The 16,690-nt window shown below is 41.8% G+C and overlaps 1 protein-coding gene, 1 long non-coding RNA gene and 1 pseudogene across 3 annotated transcripts; 2 read left to right on the top strand and 1 right to left on the bottom strand.

Annotated features, from left to right (window-relative positions):
• Positions 1 to 5,715, top strand: LOC104443232 (disease resistance protein RPV1-like). The gene is made up of 6 exons (XM_039311756.1): positions 1 to 710; positions 905 to 2,018; positions 2,536 to 2,820; positions 2,904 to 4,684; positions 4,784 to 5,264; positions 5,631 to 5,715. The coding sequence occupies exons 1-4, from the start codon at positions 151 to 153 to the stop codon at positions 4,548 to 4,550; spliced, it is 3,606 nt and encodes a 1,201-aa protein (XP_039167690.1). The 5' UTR covers positions 1 to 150; the 3' UTR covers positions 4,551 to 4,684; positions 4,784 to 5,264; positions 5,631 to 5,715.
• Positions 5,716 to 6,842: 1,127 nt separating this feature from the next.
• Positions 6,843 to 10,747, top strand: LOC120293014. 2 transcript variants are annotated; one of them, XR_005550677.1, is made up of 4 exons: positions 6,843 to 7,088; positions 8,916 to 9,288; positions 9,531 to 9,648; positions 10,590 to 10,747. It is a non-coding gene; the product is annotated as an uncharacterized LOC120293014 (long non-coding RNA). The 2 variants fall into 2 exon arrangements; XR_005550676.1 differs by lacking the exon at positions 10,590 to 10,747 and having other exon boundaries at positions 6,848 to 7,088; positions 9,531 to 9,874.
• Positions 10,748 to 10,840: 93 nt separating this feature from the next.
• Positions 10,841 to 16,602, bottom strand: LOC104443240 (annotated as a pseudogene).
• Between the last annotated feature and the right edge of the window lie 88 nt (positions 16,603 to 16,690).

Below are 16,690 nucleotides of genomic sequence, written 5' to 3'. Positions count from 1 at the left end.
GTCCCGATCCATGTGCACCATCGTCTTGTAGCGTAAAGCACCAAAAAAAGAACCCTCTGCACGGTCGTCTTGTTGGGCAACCCGATTAGAGGCATTTCGTTCTTTGATTTAACCAGAGAGATCGGTTCAAGAATCATCCAAGGAGTAAAAATGAAACGTGATCTAGCGCTCGCACACGATTCTGTCCAAGGCAACGAGAAGAGCGCGCGTCGAAAAGCTGATGATGCCAGTGCGTCTAGCTCCTCCGCCGCTTCGACGGGCAGTGACAGCTACGATGTGTTCTTGAGCTTTAGTGGTCAGGATACTCGCAAAACCTTTGCGGATCACCTCTACAATGGCCTCTTCGATGCCAGCATCCGCGTGTTCAGAGACAACAATGAGCTTCGCGAAGGTAAGAAGATCGGCACCAACCTTCTCCAGGCCATTAAGAATAGTAAAATCTCGATCCCGATTCTCTCTCAGAACTATGCTTCGAGCAAATGGTGCCTTCAAGAGCTCGTTGAGATGACAGAGTGCATCAAAAGCGGGCACGTTGTTTTGCCCATATTTTACCGTGTTGAACCGACCGATGTGCGAAACCAAACAGGGAGCTTTGGAGAGGCTTTCTCCTGTTTAAGTAGGAAGTATCCGGAAGATGTTGAGAAATGGAAAGTAGCACTTCAAGAAGTGGCTTCCCTAAAGGGATGGGAATCGGAGAAAACTGCTGACGGGTACTTCATTTTCCATCGAAGCTTTGTTTACTTTCTTGCAACAGGATCTTGCTTGTAGAGGAGCCTATACATTCATGTGTTTCTCTACTTGTGCTTTCTTTCTTTCACTTTTATATGCTATAGTGTTTTGATAATGAGAAAATAGAATACGATTGTTCTTCTAATCCTTTTTGACTCGACTGTTTTGTAAACAGCCACGAAGGAGATCTGGTGAAAAAGGTTGTCAGAAAAGTTTTGAACGAGTTAAAGGAGGCCTTTCGGCTGGATGTGACCAAACAGCTTGTTGGAATCGATAATGCTGTGGAGGATGTCTTGAGATTGCCGGATGATAACTCTAGTGCTACCCAAATTGTCGGTATTTATGGAATGGGGGGCATTGGTAAGACAACTTTAGCCAAGGCCGTCCACAATAATCTCTCCAACCAATTTCAGTATCGTAGTTTTATTGCAGATATTCGAGAATCCTCGCGATGCAAAGGCATTTTTTATTTGCAGAATCAATTAATACATGATCTGAAAGAGAAAGACCAAGCGTGTAATAAGGATGAAGGAATCAGCCTCTTGGGATCTAGATTTAAACGTAAGAAAGTCCTAATTCTTCTAGATGATGTGGATGATATCGAACAGGTCAGAGCATTGGTTGGGGAATATGACTGGTTTGAGATGGGAAGTAGGATAATAATCACCACGAGAAGCAGGTCTGTTCTTGATAAAGCTGAGGTATGCAAGTACGAACTTGAGGAAATGGCTGAGGATGAATCTTTGGTATTGTTTAGTAGACATGCCTTTAGAAGGGACTCTCCTCCGTGTGAATTTGAGTCGCTCTCTCGTGCAGTCGTGTCCACTACCGGAGGGCTTCCCTTAGCTCTCGAAGTTATAGGTTCGTTTTTGTGTGGGAAAGACCGAGCTTTTTGGCAAGACGCGTTAAAGAAGTTACAGAAAGTACCACATGAGGAAGTGCAAGAGAAGCTCAGGATAAGTTATGAAGCGTTAAACTATGAGGAAAAACAGATATTTTTGGACATTGCTTGTTTCTACGTTGTTGGAATCGATGTAGATGATATTGGAAGGGATGTAGATGAGGTATCACACATTTGGGATGCTTGTAATTTTTTTCCGAAGATGGGGATTGAAACATTGAGTTTTATGTCACTAATAAAAATTGAAGGTAATCATGTGCTGAATATGCATGACCAACTGAGAAAACTTGGTAGGGAAATTGTTTGTCAAGAAGATTACAATACGCCTATGAATCGAAGTAGGCTGTGGGCCCATGAGGAAGCCTTGGAAGTACTTCAGACAAATAAGGTACTTGTAACCTCTATCATCATTCTACTCTCTTTGACATGAATTCTCTTAATTGGAATGAAGTGTTAGACCTCATAACCCAGATTACTCTCCTTATATTATTTCCTTGATGTGATTTGGGAGTGATGTGCTTAGCATCTATACATGGTAAGACATTTTCTATCGAGTTGAAAAAAAAAAAATTGGGTTTAAACATTAAACTCACTGTTGATTAGTGGTTACATGTGCACTTGGTGTTAGTATTGATTGATTCTAAGTCTTTATTCGATGTAGCCATCGCATTTTCCCCATGAAATGATCTGTTACCCTGATTCTCTAATTGGATAAGAGAAGAAAAAAGGAGGAGGAGCTAACGGCATAAACAAAAGAAGGGAAGAATTTCATCTTAAAAAATAAATAATCACATATATGATAATATCTAGTCTGATCTGAGCATCAACTTCACACTATAGAATGAAGGCAAAGTGACATATATGGGTCTTTTGTTTGCTGATTTGATGCAACAACATTTGTGAAGGGAATTGAAAAAGTTCGCGTTCAGGCCCTCGTTCTCAACGCAATTGAGTCGCCGAATGAAATCACAACTGAGCAATTGGAGACGCTACCAAACTTAAGGCTCCTTGAAGTGAGTTGTGCAAAACTGATTGGAGATTCCAAGTGCTTGCTTCCTAAGTTACGATCGCTTTGTTGGATGGGATGCCCTGCATTCGTGCCCACTCGTTTCCATCTAGAGAAATTAGTCATACTTAATTTACAACAAAGCGACATTTCAGAGATTTGGGAAGGTTGGAGTCATCTCCAGGTTAGGGGGAGAGTATCTTGTTTTGTCTTTTGTTTCTAATGATTTATTCTTTGCAAAAATTTATCAACCACTTTGTTTTGCAGGTGGCGAAGCAGTTGAAAGTTCTAATTCTTAGGTATTGCAATAATTTAAAAATTACTCCTGATCTCTCACCCTTCCGAAATTTAGAGATGTTAAACTTGTGTGGATGTGAAAACCTAGAGAAAATTCATCCCTCTATTGGAGAAGCCAGGGGCCTCGTTTTTTTATTATTGATGGGATGTAAGAAACTCTCAAAGCTACCGCATGAAATGGGCAAATTGGAAGAACTGAAGGAGCTTCACATATGGGAGACTGCTATACAGGAAATTCCTGCATGTGTAGGTTCTTTGAAGAAGCTGCAATTGCTTGATGCCAAGAATTGCAGCTCATTGGTTGCCCTTCCCGACTCAATTAGCCATCTGATAAATTTGTCGGACCTTAACTTGAGTGGTTGCTCCAGGTTATGTACACTTCCAAAGAGCATTGGATCACTCGTAAAATTGCGGTCCTTGTCATTAAGCAGAACGGGGGTTTCAATAGATTTGCGGTTTGATTATTGTATCCCTAACTCGATTTGGAAGTTGGAATGTTTGACTATACTGAACTTGTCTTATTCGGGCATTTGTGAATTATCTAAATCCATCGGGGATTTGAAAAACTTGGAATTTTTGGATATTTCTCATTGTGAGAAATTGAGTAGTTTACCTAGTACTATCGGCAAGTTGGGCAACCTTGAAGTATTAGATGCCTCAAATTGCAAGAATCTAGGAGGAGAAATTCATGTAGATGGATTGTCTTCATTGGAGTTTCTTCTTTTAAGTTCAACAGGTGTTTCTGGCTTCCATGGCACATTCGATAAGGTTTCTTGTCTTGTGCAACTTATGTTAGATGATTGCCATATGCTTCAATCATTGCCGGAGCTTCCTACCTCTTTAATAGTTTTGGAAGTCAGCGGTCAGCATCGCACATTTCCTCAACTTTGTCGTTTAAACCACCTGAGAAAGCTCACTGTTAAGGATTGCCCATTGTTGAAATCCATGCCGGAGCTTCCCTCAAGACTATTGGAACTTTCTGTCCGCAATTGTGGTGAGTTGGAAGAGTTACCGAGTTTGTCAAGATTGGAATTATTGATAGAATTAGTTATTGACTCGTGCGGAGAGCTGACAGAGATTAGGGGTCTAGAGGGATTAAAATCCTTAGCATCACTTATTGTTCCTGAATGCTCAAAGTTGTCCAACCTTGACGGCCTTGAACATCTAGAATCTTTGAGAGCGTTGCATATATGGACAAGTGGTCCAATATTGAAAGATGATCAAGTTCGAGGTTTTGAAAAATTGAAAAACTTGGAAAGTCTAGTTATAGTGGGGTGTGAGTCCCTTGTAAGAGTGGACGTTTCGCAATTAACACATTTAGAGTGGTTAGATTTTTGTGGATGCTGTAATCTACTCGAAATTAAAGGCCTTGAGAGATTGAAAAACTTGACAACGTTAAATCTCGTGGGGTGCCCATCTATTGATACATTACCAGACCTCTCGTGCTTACATAACCTGGGATTTGTGATTGTTGACAACCGCTCGAACATCCCTGATTTTCGGGGAGTGAGGAGAGCCAACTATTTGGGCAACGAATTGGCGCTAACCTCAGTAAATTTTCTACGTCCGCCAAATTTCAAAAGATTCATTGAAGTAATGGGGGTCAATCTCGCATGAACTTCCGGATATCGCGGAGCTCCGAGACTCGAGGTGTCCAAACTCTAAAAAGGTGTTCAGCGATGCAACTTATCGGACGAGTCAAGAGGTACTTGGCCACAACGTCCGGAACGATTCACGTTTCATAAGAGAAGGTAAATAAAGCAAATCACGCTATTCATCGTCGTTCTCTCCATGTACCACCACTTTACGGCCTCAGTCTTCAATCTCACTTTTCAAGTCTTGATGTTCAGGAGGTCAAAGTTGAGAAAGCAGAGGAGATCGAGTTCGAAAACAGCACACGCGGCAACGTCATTCTTCGCGTCAAATGCAGATAAGTTGCACCAGCTCCTCCGGTGGGCGATGATGCTTCGAAGAGGCACGACAAGCAGGAACAAACCGCGAGTCTTTTTGTGTGGTGAAAATTGCTGAGAGCTTATTCATTCACGATTCTTGTTCAAAGGAGCTTTCGAAGGACGGGTTGCACAAAGTACTTGAATCTGATGAAGCCTCCGGTACATGGGCTGTCTCCAAGAGTTACAGTGAATGACGCCGTGAAGTTGCCCTCTCGGTCGAGTTGCTGCTGGAATCGTCTCCGGCAACGGCAGGCTCTTCACTGAGGATGGGGGAAGGGGTTTCGAGCGAGGCCAAAGCACCTGCCGGAAAAGATCAAGTCGAGGACTCTGTCTACGGCGATTGTTTTTAGCCATATCTTCTGCGGACATCATGACGCAGGTGCGGTTAGTAAAATGCCAACTAAAAAATGATTTTACCAACGCACGCATAAATTAGTTAGTGACCAATTCTTTTTCCCTTCAAATTATACGAGCGTGCACTACAATAGAATTACAAATATGTCAATAAAATCAGTAAGTTACAAATTTCTTCTATTACAAAAGATTTTCCCCAACTAAAAATGTTTATAGTTAATGTATTAACCATTTGATATTAGCGACGTATGAAGAAGGAGGTTTGATAGTTAATCAGGATTATTTTCCTTTTGTCTCCTTTCCCTTTGCATAAAATAATGAGGTCAAATTTGATCGTTTTCCAAGAAAATAGCGTATTGTTTTTCCTTCTCTTACGTGATTCAAGCGCCAGGGAAGCTAATGGAGGAGGATGGCATGATGCTTCGGAAAAATCACTCTCTTGATAATGCCAAAAAGTCATCGGAATGCCTTCTAAGGGGCTGTTTGGTTCAACTTTGGGAAAATGGCTTTGCATTTCCCCAAGTATCTTCATAAGAATGGGCATTTGGTGAATGCTGAAGTGTTTGGGAACTCTTATTTTGATGTAGCATTTTGCAAAATAGCTTTGAGGTGAAAAGAAAAGGAAAAAAAAGAAAAGGAAAGAAGGAGGAGATGTTGACGCAGAGGAGCGGAGCGAGAGGGGAGGCAATCGGAGCTAGTGGGGAGGCGGCCGGTGGGCGTGGTGGGAGAGGCGGCGGGTGGGCGTGGTGGTGGGGAGGTGGTGGGTCGCGCAACCCACGCCTTTGCCGGGCTGTGGGTCGCGCGGCCTCGGGCGGCGGCGGATCAGCCGCCCGGCTAGCACCGCTCGGCTTGTCTCGTGGGTCGCGCGACGCCGCTGAGTCGCGACCCACGCGACGGCGGTGCCGGATCGGTCGGCGAGCACCGCTCGGCTGTGTCTCGTGGGTCGCGCGGCGCCGCCCGAGCCGCGACCCACGCGATGGCGGTGCGTGGCCACCGGATGCGCGGCTAAGCGGCGTGGGTCGCGCGACGCGCCTAAGGCCGCAACCCACGCAACGGCGGTGCCGGATTCGGTCGGCGAGCACCGCTTAGCTCGCGTGGGTCGCGCGACCGGGCGGCGCCGGCGAGGTCACGACCCACGCGACGGTGGTGCGTGGCCACGGCGGTGTGTGGCGACGGTGGTGCGTGGCCATGGCGATGTGTGGCGACGGCCGTGCGTGGGCGACCGGCTCCGGCGGTTGAGCTCCGCCCGGGCGAGCTTTGGTCTTGAAGAAACAAGGAAGACGAGGAAGATGATGAATAGTTATTTTTGAGGGTAAAACAAGAAAACCCAATTATCGGTGAGGGCAATATTGGAAGAAAAAAATTCATTAAACCCCCTCGGCATTTTCGGAATCTTTGAATGCCCAACAGCTCCCACACTTTGGGCTTTCAAAGATTCCAGAGCATTCTAAATGTTAGCATTCTCTCAAGTATGGCTCCAAATCTTTGAACCAAACGGTTTAAATTTTTCCCAAGGGCTTTGGTGAAAGCCCCTTGAATCTTGAACCATAAGAACATTACATGTCGTAGCCATCAAGTAAGATTGCTGATGTTAGATGACCTATCAATGACTATCACCCACAAATCCGAGTTGTAATTTTCTTGAAAAGTCTCTGCGTTTCGGGATGATTTGCTACCTTCCTTGACATCTATTTGGTTATGCTTATTCGCCTACGCAGACACTTTCGATTTCATTTTATTAATGAGGATGCCCTAATGGAAGAACGGTTTGCCTCAATTAAGCCGTATTAGACTCTTCAAGGCAACCCTTGGCTTCAGTTGTCTCAATCCCTTAAGAATTCTTTTCATGGTAAGTCATTAAGGGCGTGCATGGAAACGTTTCTTAGAAACGTTTCCGGCACACTTTTTGTACGGAAAGTGTGCCGGGAACAAAAAGAACGAGAAACGCGTTTGGTTGCGTTTTTGTTCCTTTTTGTTTTTTTTTGTTTCGGAACGAAATAGGAACGAAAAAAGAAACAAAAAAGTTGTTTCTCCGAAAAGAAACACTTCTCGGAAGAACAAAAGAACAAAAACGACTCTTCTCTCTCTTCTTCTTCTCTTCTTCTTTTCTTCTTTTTTTCTTATTTTTCTTTGGCCGGTCGCCGCCTCGGCCATGGCCGGCGGCCGACCGTCGAGGCTCGGCGTCGCCGGATCAGGCGAGCCCGAGCTCGCCCGGCCAAGGCGAGCCGAGCCTCGCCCAACCACGGCCGGGCTCGGCCTCGCCCGTGGGCAGGCGAGCCTCGCCGTGGTGGGCGAGGCCGAGTGCCCAGGCCCCGGCCCGGTGACCGAAAAAAAAAGAAAAAATAAAAAGAAAGGAAAAAATAAAAAATAATAAAAAATGTTTAAAAAATTAAAAGAAACAAAAAATAATAAAATTTAACCAAACGTGTTTTCTGTTCATTTTTATTCCGGACAAACGTTACCAAACGCGTTCTTTTATTCAAAAATTGTTCCCAACAAAACACTTTTTTTTTGTTTCCCGGGAACAAAAAAGTACAGAAATAAATCCATGCGCACCTAACATGTTATCGATACACTGCTATATTCTCTTCACAAGATTCCTGGCCATTTTGGATTCTTGATGAGATTTACGTGTCGAATTTGACCGAGGGCTGAATATCGATCAAATTCATCCTGTCTGGAAAAATGAGCTTCAGATTTTATTCATCCAAGTATTAGGATTTTTTATGCTATGTAACGTGGATTTGTTCCGCTGATGCTTATTCTGGACCTTCGGAATAGCAAGATATACAATAGCATGCTAGTACGATGAAGGAAACGATGCCTTTTTAGTCTAGGACATATAAACCAAAGAGAACCACACGTGGAGGTAGTTCTGATGTGAGATTAAGAATGAAGTAACTGTGTAATGGATTGTTTGTTTTGGCACCGGAATGAGGGCAGAGCTGGACGCGTTCTTGCTTTGTGAGAGTTTTGGTGTCAAGACTACTCTAAAAGATTTGGTAGTAACCGAATCAGTGGATGACAAATTGATCTCATGATGTTGCACCAATTTGCAGGAGCTGTTAATGCCCTTTTAGGGATGGTTTTTGGTTTTTGAAGCAGCTATTTGAATTGATGCAGTTTATGAAGGTTGCAATTCATAATTACAGTTCTTGACAGTTCAGGCAGCTTGAGACTCTGGAATTATATCCTTTAACTCCTGATTTGTCTAAGGATTAGCACTTGACAGCAATTTCCTTATGATCTCGAGGAAAATATCAATCATAATGTGTGATTCCTAATGCTGAAGATTGAACATTTTAACATTAGAAACAGAGGACGCATATGCGGAGTCTAAGGATTTCTGTTCGATATTCTTTTGTTCCAGAGAGAACTTACTTTTTTAGCTAGGACGTTCCTGGCTAGATGCCAAGGATGCTGTTGGCCAACGATTCAAATATCTTTCTTCGTCATCCTTATGGTAAAATCAAGTTCGCTCCCCCTAATCATGATATTGTTAGCATTAGTTAATTAAGTATAGAGGTATAGAGTAGTATGTTCGATTCGCATTACTTAGCATTCTAAATTTGTCCGCAGATCTAGGGTTTTGAACCTCTGTGGCCGCTTTATGTTCTTGTTCCTGCAATTATAGTTGAATTCCATTGTCAGTTTCCATTATTCTCCCAATCTACAGGAAAGGAAAAACAGAGGCACTTCATAGTACTCTCTTTTTCTTTTCCCATTTGTTGCAACAGAACGAGAACAGAGACACAGACAGCAGGAAGAAAAAAAAGTTACAGAAGAAAGGGGTGATCGTGAAGTGAGGTGAAGGGATCTGAGTTGATGCATCCACTGAACGAGGACAGAGAATCAGAGGGCTTGTGCACATATCTTCCGGCAAGCAAAGCGGCTTTCATGACAAGAGAGAGGATGTCGACGACATCCTTGACTTATGCATTTGCTTCCTTTAAGCGTTCGCACTCTGGAGTTCTTGACGTTGGCCATGCAGCTCAGTGAGTTTTCGCTGCGCTCCTGGCTCAGATAGTCATATGCACAAGCCCCACCAGGTCTCTGTCACTGCTCCTATATATTTATGTGGGGGGTACGAGCCGTGTTTACATAAAAGATCAAATTAAAACATTATTTGATTTCTTCATCATTGCCGTCCCTAATGCCATTTTCCACTCCGCAATATGCTTTTTCATGAATGCGAATCCATGCATGTACAGTCTATAGACGTGTAAAGCTAGCGTTCACCAGTGAAAAACTTTCCCTCATTCATCCTCATAAAATGTCCTTGCGAATGCAGGGGGCCAACGACTAGTCATATCAAGCGATTTGATGAAGAATAAGCTGGATACATTGATGTCGAAACTCACTGTTTTGGCTCGAACCAAGGAGTCATGCTTCATGCAGCAAACATCGAGGTGACAGAGTCTCTCCTCCAAAAGGAAAATTGTCCAATCAATCCTAAAGATTCCAATTTACTCCTAAATTTTTCATTTTTGCTGATTTAATCTTGAGCATTTGCATAAAATTTCAATGTAATCATTCTAACCAATTTTCGCCAAAAATTATAACTTTGATGATACGATATACTGGATAACCAACAAGGAAGGGACCGACATTAAATAAATTAAAAATCAAGAATAACGTTACACCTTGAGCCAAAATTTATGCACTATTTGTATTATTTTATGATTTTCCCCCTGTAACTTTGACCAATGGCCAAGTGACACTTCATTCATTCCCTACTCATTTTTCTATCGCTAGCGTTCAGCGAACCCAACATGTACAAACGCACAACCTTAACTCCAAGTACAGACTGTTAGATCTAGGGAAACTTATACGAGACTTACATGAACCTTGTCATTGTTGGTGATTCAATATAATTTATAAAATTGGCATGTGTAAAAGGAGTAGAAAGTTAATTGTAACCCATTGGCCCTGGTACAAATCCCAGAGGATCTCTAATCATTGGATTGCAAGAACAAATCTCAATCATTCATTGAAAACCTTTAAAATATTTGTGTGATACAACACTCCAGATAGAAAGTACATAAGATGCATTGGGATGCAACATTTTTATGATGGAAGGGAGGGATTCCTCGAGAGACCATAGAACCCGGTCACCAGAACAGTGGTGACTTCTCAGTCTTTACCATGCATGGGAAGTGTTGTGTGGACTCTTTGAAATGGAAACTTCTTAACGGGTAAGACAAGTAATGTGAAGAGAGACTGGGGGGAACTCTGATCAATAATAGAACAAAATCCACTTACTCACATCTAAAGGTTTCCTTCATCCGAACCAAAGAAACAATGTCACTTGATCATAATCAAACTGACTGCAATATTCTTCTGTACGTAGGGATCTAAACAAGGGGCTTAGCTTAAAAAGAAACAAGGAAAGAAACGAAAGGGAAGAAGAATTAGTGGACAGCATAGAGTAAAGGGGATACAAGATTTTCTTCCTCAACCCCCCACGAAAATTGAACAAGATCGAACCCCAACTCTGAAGTGAAGTCTGCACAATGAGAACTTCCTCCCAGATGCAATCAAGCTAGAAGCAAAATCTATTTCCAACAAAACCAAGAAACCAGTGTTCAATTGGGGATCTGCAGCAGAACTTCACCAGTTATTGCGTTATTTTCCAAAAAATCAAAATGTCAATTTTCATTGCCAAGACGTCGTCCCTCAACTTCTAGTAACTCATGAGGATAGTGTATACAGTCCCTGTATTCTATTTCTGGGAGGCGTGGCAACTCAAAGTGTGGACCAGCTTTCTAAGGCTTCACTCTTATGAGCCCGACATGTACGTATACCGTGTTTGGGCTCCCACAATCAGCTCTATGACTTTTGCTGCATGAGTAAACATAAAGGAATGAGCACAATTGCCCATGATAAGTAGCCTTATCTTAGCCAACGTAAAAAATAGAAGCAAAATGGACACATAGGAACACCTGTAAGAGCCCCAAAAAGGGGAACAGGTTCCGACAATTACTCTGCTTTGTCGAGCCTTTCCCTGAAATATCAGAGAAGGAACATGATTTACCATGAGGGAATTAATCCCAGAAATGTAAACTTCACACTGGATATAATTTCTAGTAGCTATAAGTGTACCTTGTGTATTTGCTTAAAAATGGATCTCTCATGAGGTAGGGTGCCCAGAGTAGCTTTCTTCTTTTCAACTACTTACAGGAAAAAGAACATAAGTTGACACGTCATGAGAGAATCATTAATCTGGACATTAGATGGCTGAAGAAAGGCCAGTCCAAAAGCATTGTGATACAAGCCAGGGCATGCATGCTAAATGGACAAATTCAAATGAGCGAATACATATTTAGATTCTAACCTCATCTTTTTCTGAAGTGGTGTCCTGAAACTTGTGGTCTTTACTACCCCACGCAGACAAAGTAACTTGAGGAAAGATGCCAACGCCAACCACATCCATGGCCAGCGTAAGAAACCAAGGAGCCCAGGACCGAGTTCCATACTTTCTAATAAACAAAACATAGATTAGTGGCCTTGCGATAAATAGGATCTCCCCCATGAGAAATAAAGATCCATGAACACCCTTCACGGACAAAATTGATGACAATGTTGATTTCTCTGCCTTTGGAGCTGTCATAAAACAAAATGCATCAGAAGAAGTACATCATACAACTTTACCAGGGTTCAACTAACAACCTCCCGACACACCTACCGAGAGATTCCACAATAGCATTCTGTTGCTGCACCCTGCACAACCACGGTGGGTCAGAAACCATTCTGACATTCTCTCCAAATCTGCTTAACGCTGACAGTGCTCTTCCTCCCAGATTCCACCCATTCTGCCCAAAGCTATTCCTGAAAGAACCAGACCCACTATAAAATCCAGGTTTTCTGGAATCTCCAGGTCTGGACTGTGAGGAGGAAACTTCTGATGCCTTCTCAGAATTTGGAATCTCTCCGCCCTGTAGAAGCATCGTATAGCCACTATTCCGAAACATGGCTAACCTAACCAAATACCTGGTTCAAACAGACTACCAGAACATCAGGAAACTACACAAACTATGGCTACATGAAAAGTCAGCTAACATCGTCTAAACTCACTTAATAGCCTCTGTAGTGGCAATGAAGTTCCACTTCTTGGTATCACCATAGTAATGTTGTGCAACAACTTCAACGAGTGTTTCCAAGTCCTGCAATGCAGATATGCATAACGAATAAGGAAATGTAGAAGGCTCAGGATGACGTGTGGATCTGAGATGCGGCGGTATCAATTATGTGTTCATTGACGGCAGTTATGACACCCAAGATAGCAGTCTCTGCAGTAAAATGACAAACTTTCCCAATAAACTACAAATTCTTTCATTACACATGAGGGAAAAAATGTGGAAAACAATAGTCAAAATTCTATAAGAACAAGCAGCCTAAATTTTAATTAACATGGGCTTGCGTTTGCACAGTTTACTCCTTGAATAAACCCCCACAATTTAAGGAAGTGATGGCCTATTAATCAAACATGCTCTCTTGAGTTTCTGTATATGTGGAGATTTAAAGCAATGAAAATACGGAATGTACGGTTCCACTTTGACCAAAAAATCTCTCCTTTTCTTAGTAACTTTTCTGTTGTCCAGCTCACGTAGAGCTTTATTTCAATGCAATTGCAGACAATAGATCACTACAAGTTAGTCAACTGCGAAATCTTCCAAGTAAGAACCATATTGAGAAAGGAGATACAACAACACGATAAAAATTTATACAAGAAGAAGATCGACAAGATCCCAAAAGACTCAACAATAGAATTGATCCTTCAAATGATTGCCTTTGAGAGCCATCAATTAATAAAGTTAGGTTAAGATTGCCAGAGATAGTGTGTTGTGCTCTTCGACAAACCACGCCCCTTAAACAAGTACAATAACAATAAATGGAACTAAATAAATGGCTTCTTATCCTCTCTGCACAATGTTGTTCCTTCCAGCACATATAATAATCCTTCTTCCCAAACTAAAGCTTCCACCACCCAATGAAGACCCACAATGATATGGACCAAAATCTATGGCGACCCATTCACAAGGAGTGCAATGAAGATGGCTGAAGCCTTCTTCTGGATATGACACGTACACATCAGCCAACTAGGATAATTCCAATAGAAATATCATTAATGACAAAGTCCTCCTCACCCGGTTGCCCAGGAACGGGCTGCATCAACACTAAATAAATACTGATGAAAGGAATGCAATGGGCCCTGTTAGGATCGATCATCTTTTGTCATACAACTTCGAAGACCCATCAAATCACAGAATGATATAGAAAGGAACAATACCATATGGGAACATTTGTTAGGTCATTCATCCTAATAGTACTAACTCAATCTTGGTTACCTTTTGACGAGGGATCTACTGAAAAATGCTATAATGGGGGAAAAAAACGAAATACCAAGTGGAAGTTCAGTAAACTTAACTTTGAATTTGGTCCTTTTATGTGTTCTACTACGCACTTGCTTTCAAGTAAAAATAACCCGTTTCACTCGATCCAATACAACATCTTCTAAAAATTTTCCTTCTAATGTCTATTTGAACTTTTAGGTACTCATTTCTTTCCACATGCTTACCCCAAAAGTTTCTCGTACAAGTTGAAAACAGAAAAAGAAGTCTTTTCACTTGCATATAATTTGATTAGCAAATACTCCATTTTTCCCTAGCTTAAGCCTAGACCTTTCCATACAATCGGAGAAGTGGCCAGTCAACAACATCATATTTTTTACATTTCCTACAGTTGTCAATTGGTAATGGTGGGCACTCGATTCATCTTTCTAAGTAGACAAGACTTAGCAATATCGCTGAAACTTTTATGATGGTCATGACTCTCATAAACAAGAGCAGTCACTTTCTGACGAAAATTAAGATTACCCACATACAAACTAGCTCACTGAGGGAAACTTTAGCAGTTCTTTTATGCCTCCGAGAACTTGCGACTGCCCCAGTAAAGCATTTTGCGGATTACAGATAGTAGAAGCACATAAAAGTACAAGTACGCCTAAATTTATACGACTAGCCAATCAAGGGTGCTTCTTCAGCTCTTGCTTCTCGAGAACTTCTACTGAAACTTCCCTTTTACACTCGTACTATTTGAACAGAATCACAAACAACAAGAATCCCCCTCGACGGCTGAGAAAATTTACTTCACACAAACTAACCCACCAAAAGAAAAAAAATAATCAAAGAAGAAAGGGGTGGTCATGAAGTGAGTGAAGGGATGGAGGTAATATAATCATTGAACGTGGACAGAGATTCAGGCCCGTGGAGGTGTCGTTTGGCAAGCAAAGCTGCTTCCATGACAAGAGAGGACGTCCATGGCATCCTCGACTTCGTATATTCATCCTTTGCATAATCCATCTTCTTCAACCTATGCTTGAAAAATTTTCTCATTTCAAATTCCAGATTTCAACCATAGTTCTCTCTCTCCTCCAACTCCAACAGTCCCAACTGTCAATGCTCCCAGTTTATTCAACTATTGTCCCGAGACGTACATTGTTGGCTTCGATGGTCTTCAGGAGTTGGAAGAGTAAGGCAATCTCTCTCTTCAATTTTGGGACGACCCGAGGATGGCTCTGATCAGGTTATTCTTCTTCCTTACTTCAAATCTCTTCATGTTCCTCATCTTATGATCAGTGCTTTCCCAGTCAGTCTCAAGAGATCCTTTCCATTCACCAGGATTCCATTCTAGCATATGTTTGGTCGAAGAAAAGTTGTAGATTTAGGTCTTGTTCCAGTTCTGGACTCTAAATTCTATCAGTGGTACCTGAGGCTAAAACCTCACATGATACATCTCCGGGAAGGAGCCCGAATCGACCTAGCTTTGGAATTTTCTTGCTTCGAACTTAATCCTAGAACCTGGCTCGTTAGGTTTTCCTTTTACCTTCTGGTCTTCCTCTGCTAATTGGGCCTCTATGGATCACCCTCCTCGACATATTTTCCACTACTGGTTTCTCTCCTTAGGGTGCGAAGGCTCATGAGATAGAGGTCTCATGATCCATTCATCGAAAAATTTTGTGCTCTTGATTTTCATATGTAGGAAATAGAAAAGGTAACCTTGTGAGCTTGATATCGTTCATAATGGATAACGTATTCACTTGCCCATCATTTTTAGATAATGACATTGCAATTGCTTGAACTTTTATTCATCATGACACCTAAACTTATCTTTGCCTAACAAGTATCTCAACGTTCTAAATTTTGCTCATTGAGAGACTTATGCACCATGTGACAAAAATATTAGTGACGATTGACACGAGATGTGCGTTTATAGTGATAGTTTTTCAGTTTCTGAAGCAGCTTGTTGAATGGATGCAATTTATGAAGGTGGCAAAATTGTTCTTGACAATTCAAAAGCATGAGATTATGGAATAATATATCCAACTACTGATTTGTAAGATTGACACTTGACAGCGAGTTCCTTATGAACATCTTAACATTAGAAACCGAGGGCGTACATGCGGAGTATCAGGGCTGGGCATGAACTAAGTCAATATTCAACGATTTCCATTCGAAATTCTTTTGTTCAAGAGAACGTATTTGGAAGCTAGAACAGTTGCTGACTAGATGTCAAAAAGCTGTTTGTTGACGATTCAAATGTCTTTTCTGGACGCCCTTATAGTAAAATCAAATTCGTTTGTCCACATCGTGAGACTGTTAGCATTAGTTAATTAAGTACCGAAGTACAGCGTAGTTTGTTTAATTCACATTATTTGGCATTCTAAACTTGTACACGGGTCTTGAATTTTGACGTCCATGGCCAATATAGGTTCTTGTTTATGGAATTATAATGGAATTCCATAGTCAGTGTCCATTACTCTTCCAATTCTGCAGGAAAGGAAAACAGGGGCGCTTTACAGTATTCTCTTTTCTTTTTCCCATTTGTTGCAACGGAACAAGAACAGACAGACAAACAGCAGGAAGAAAAAAAAGAATTAAAGAAGAAAGGGGTGATCATGAAATGAGTGAAGGGATGCTAGGTAATATATTTCGGCAAGCAAAGCAGCTTCCATGACAAAGAAGAGGACGTTGATCGCATCCTCGACATCAGAGCATAGATTTCACCTTTCCATCTTCATCTTTTGCATACTCCATCGTCTTCAACCTCTTCTCCCAAATTTTTCTCGTTTCAAATTCAAGATTTCAGCCATAGCTCTCTCTTTTCCTCCAACTCCAACAGTACCTACTGTCGAAGCTCCCAGTTTCTTCAACTCTCGTCCAGTGCCGTACATTGTTGGCTTCGATGGTCTTCAGGAGTTGGAAGAGCAAGGCAAGCTCTCTCTTCAATTTTTGGACAACCCCGAGGATGACTCTGATAGGGTTATTCTTCTTCCTTACTTGAAATCTCTTCATGTTCCTCATCTTATGATCAGTGCTTTCCCAGTCGTCTCAAGAGATCCTTCTCGTTCACCAGGATTTCATTCTAGTATACGTTTGGTCGAAGAGAAGC

The sequence above is a fragment of the Eucalyptus grandis genome, chromosome 4 (genome assembly GCF_016545825.1).
Source record: "Eucalyptus grandis isolate ANBG69807.140 chromosome 4, ASM1654582v1, whole genome shotgun sequence".
Lineage (NCBI taxonomy): Eukaryota > Viridiplantae > Streptophyta > Magnoliopsida > Myrtales > Myrtaceae > Eucalyptus > Eucalyptus grandis.
This window is presented reverse-complemented; position numbering and strand designations above follow the sequence as displayed.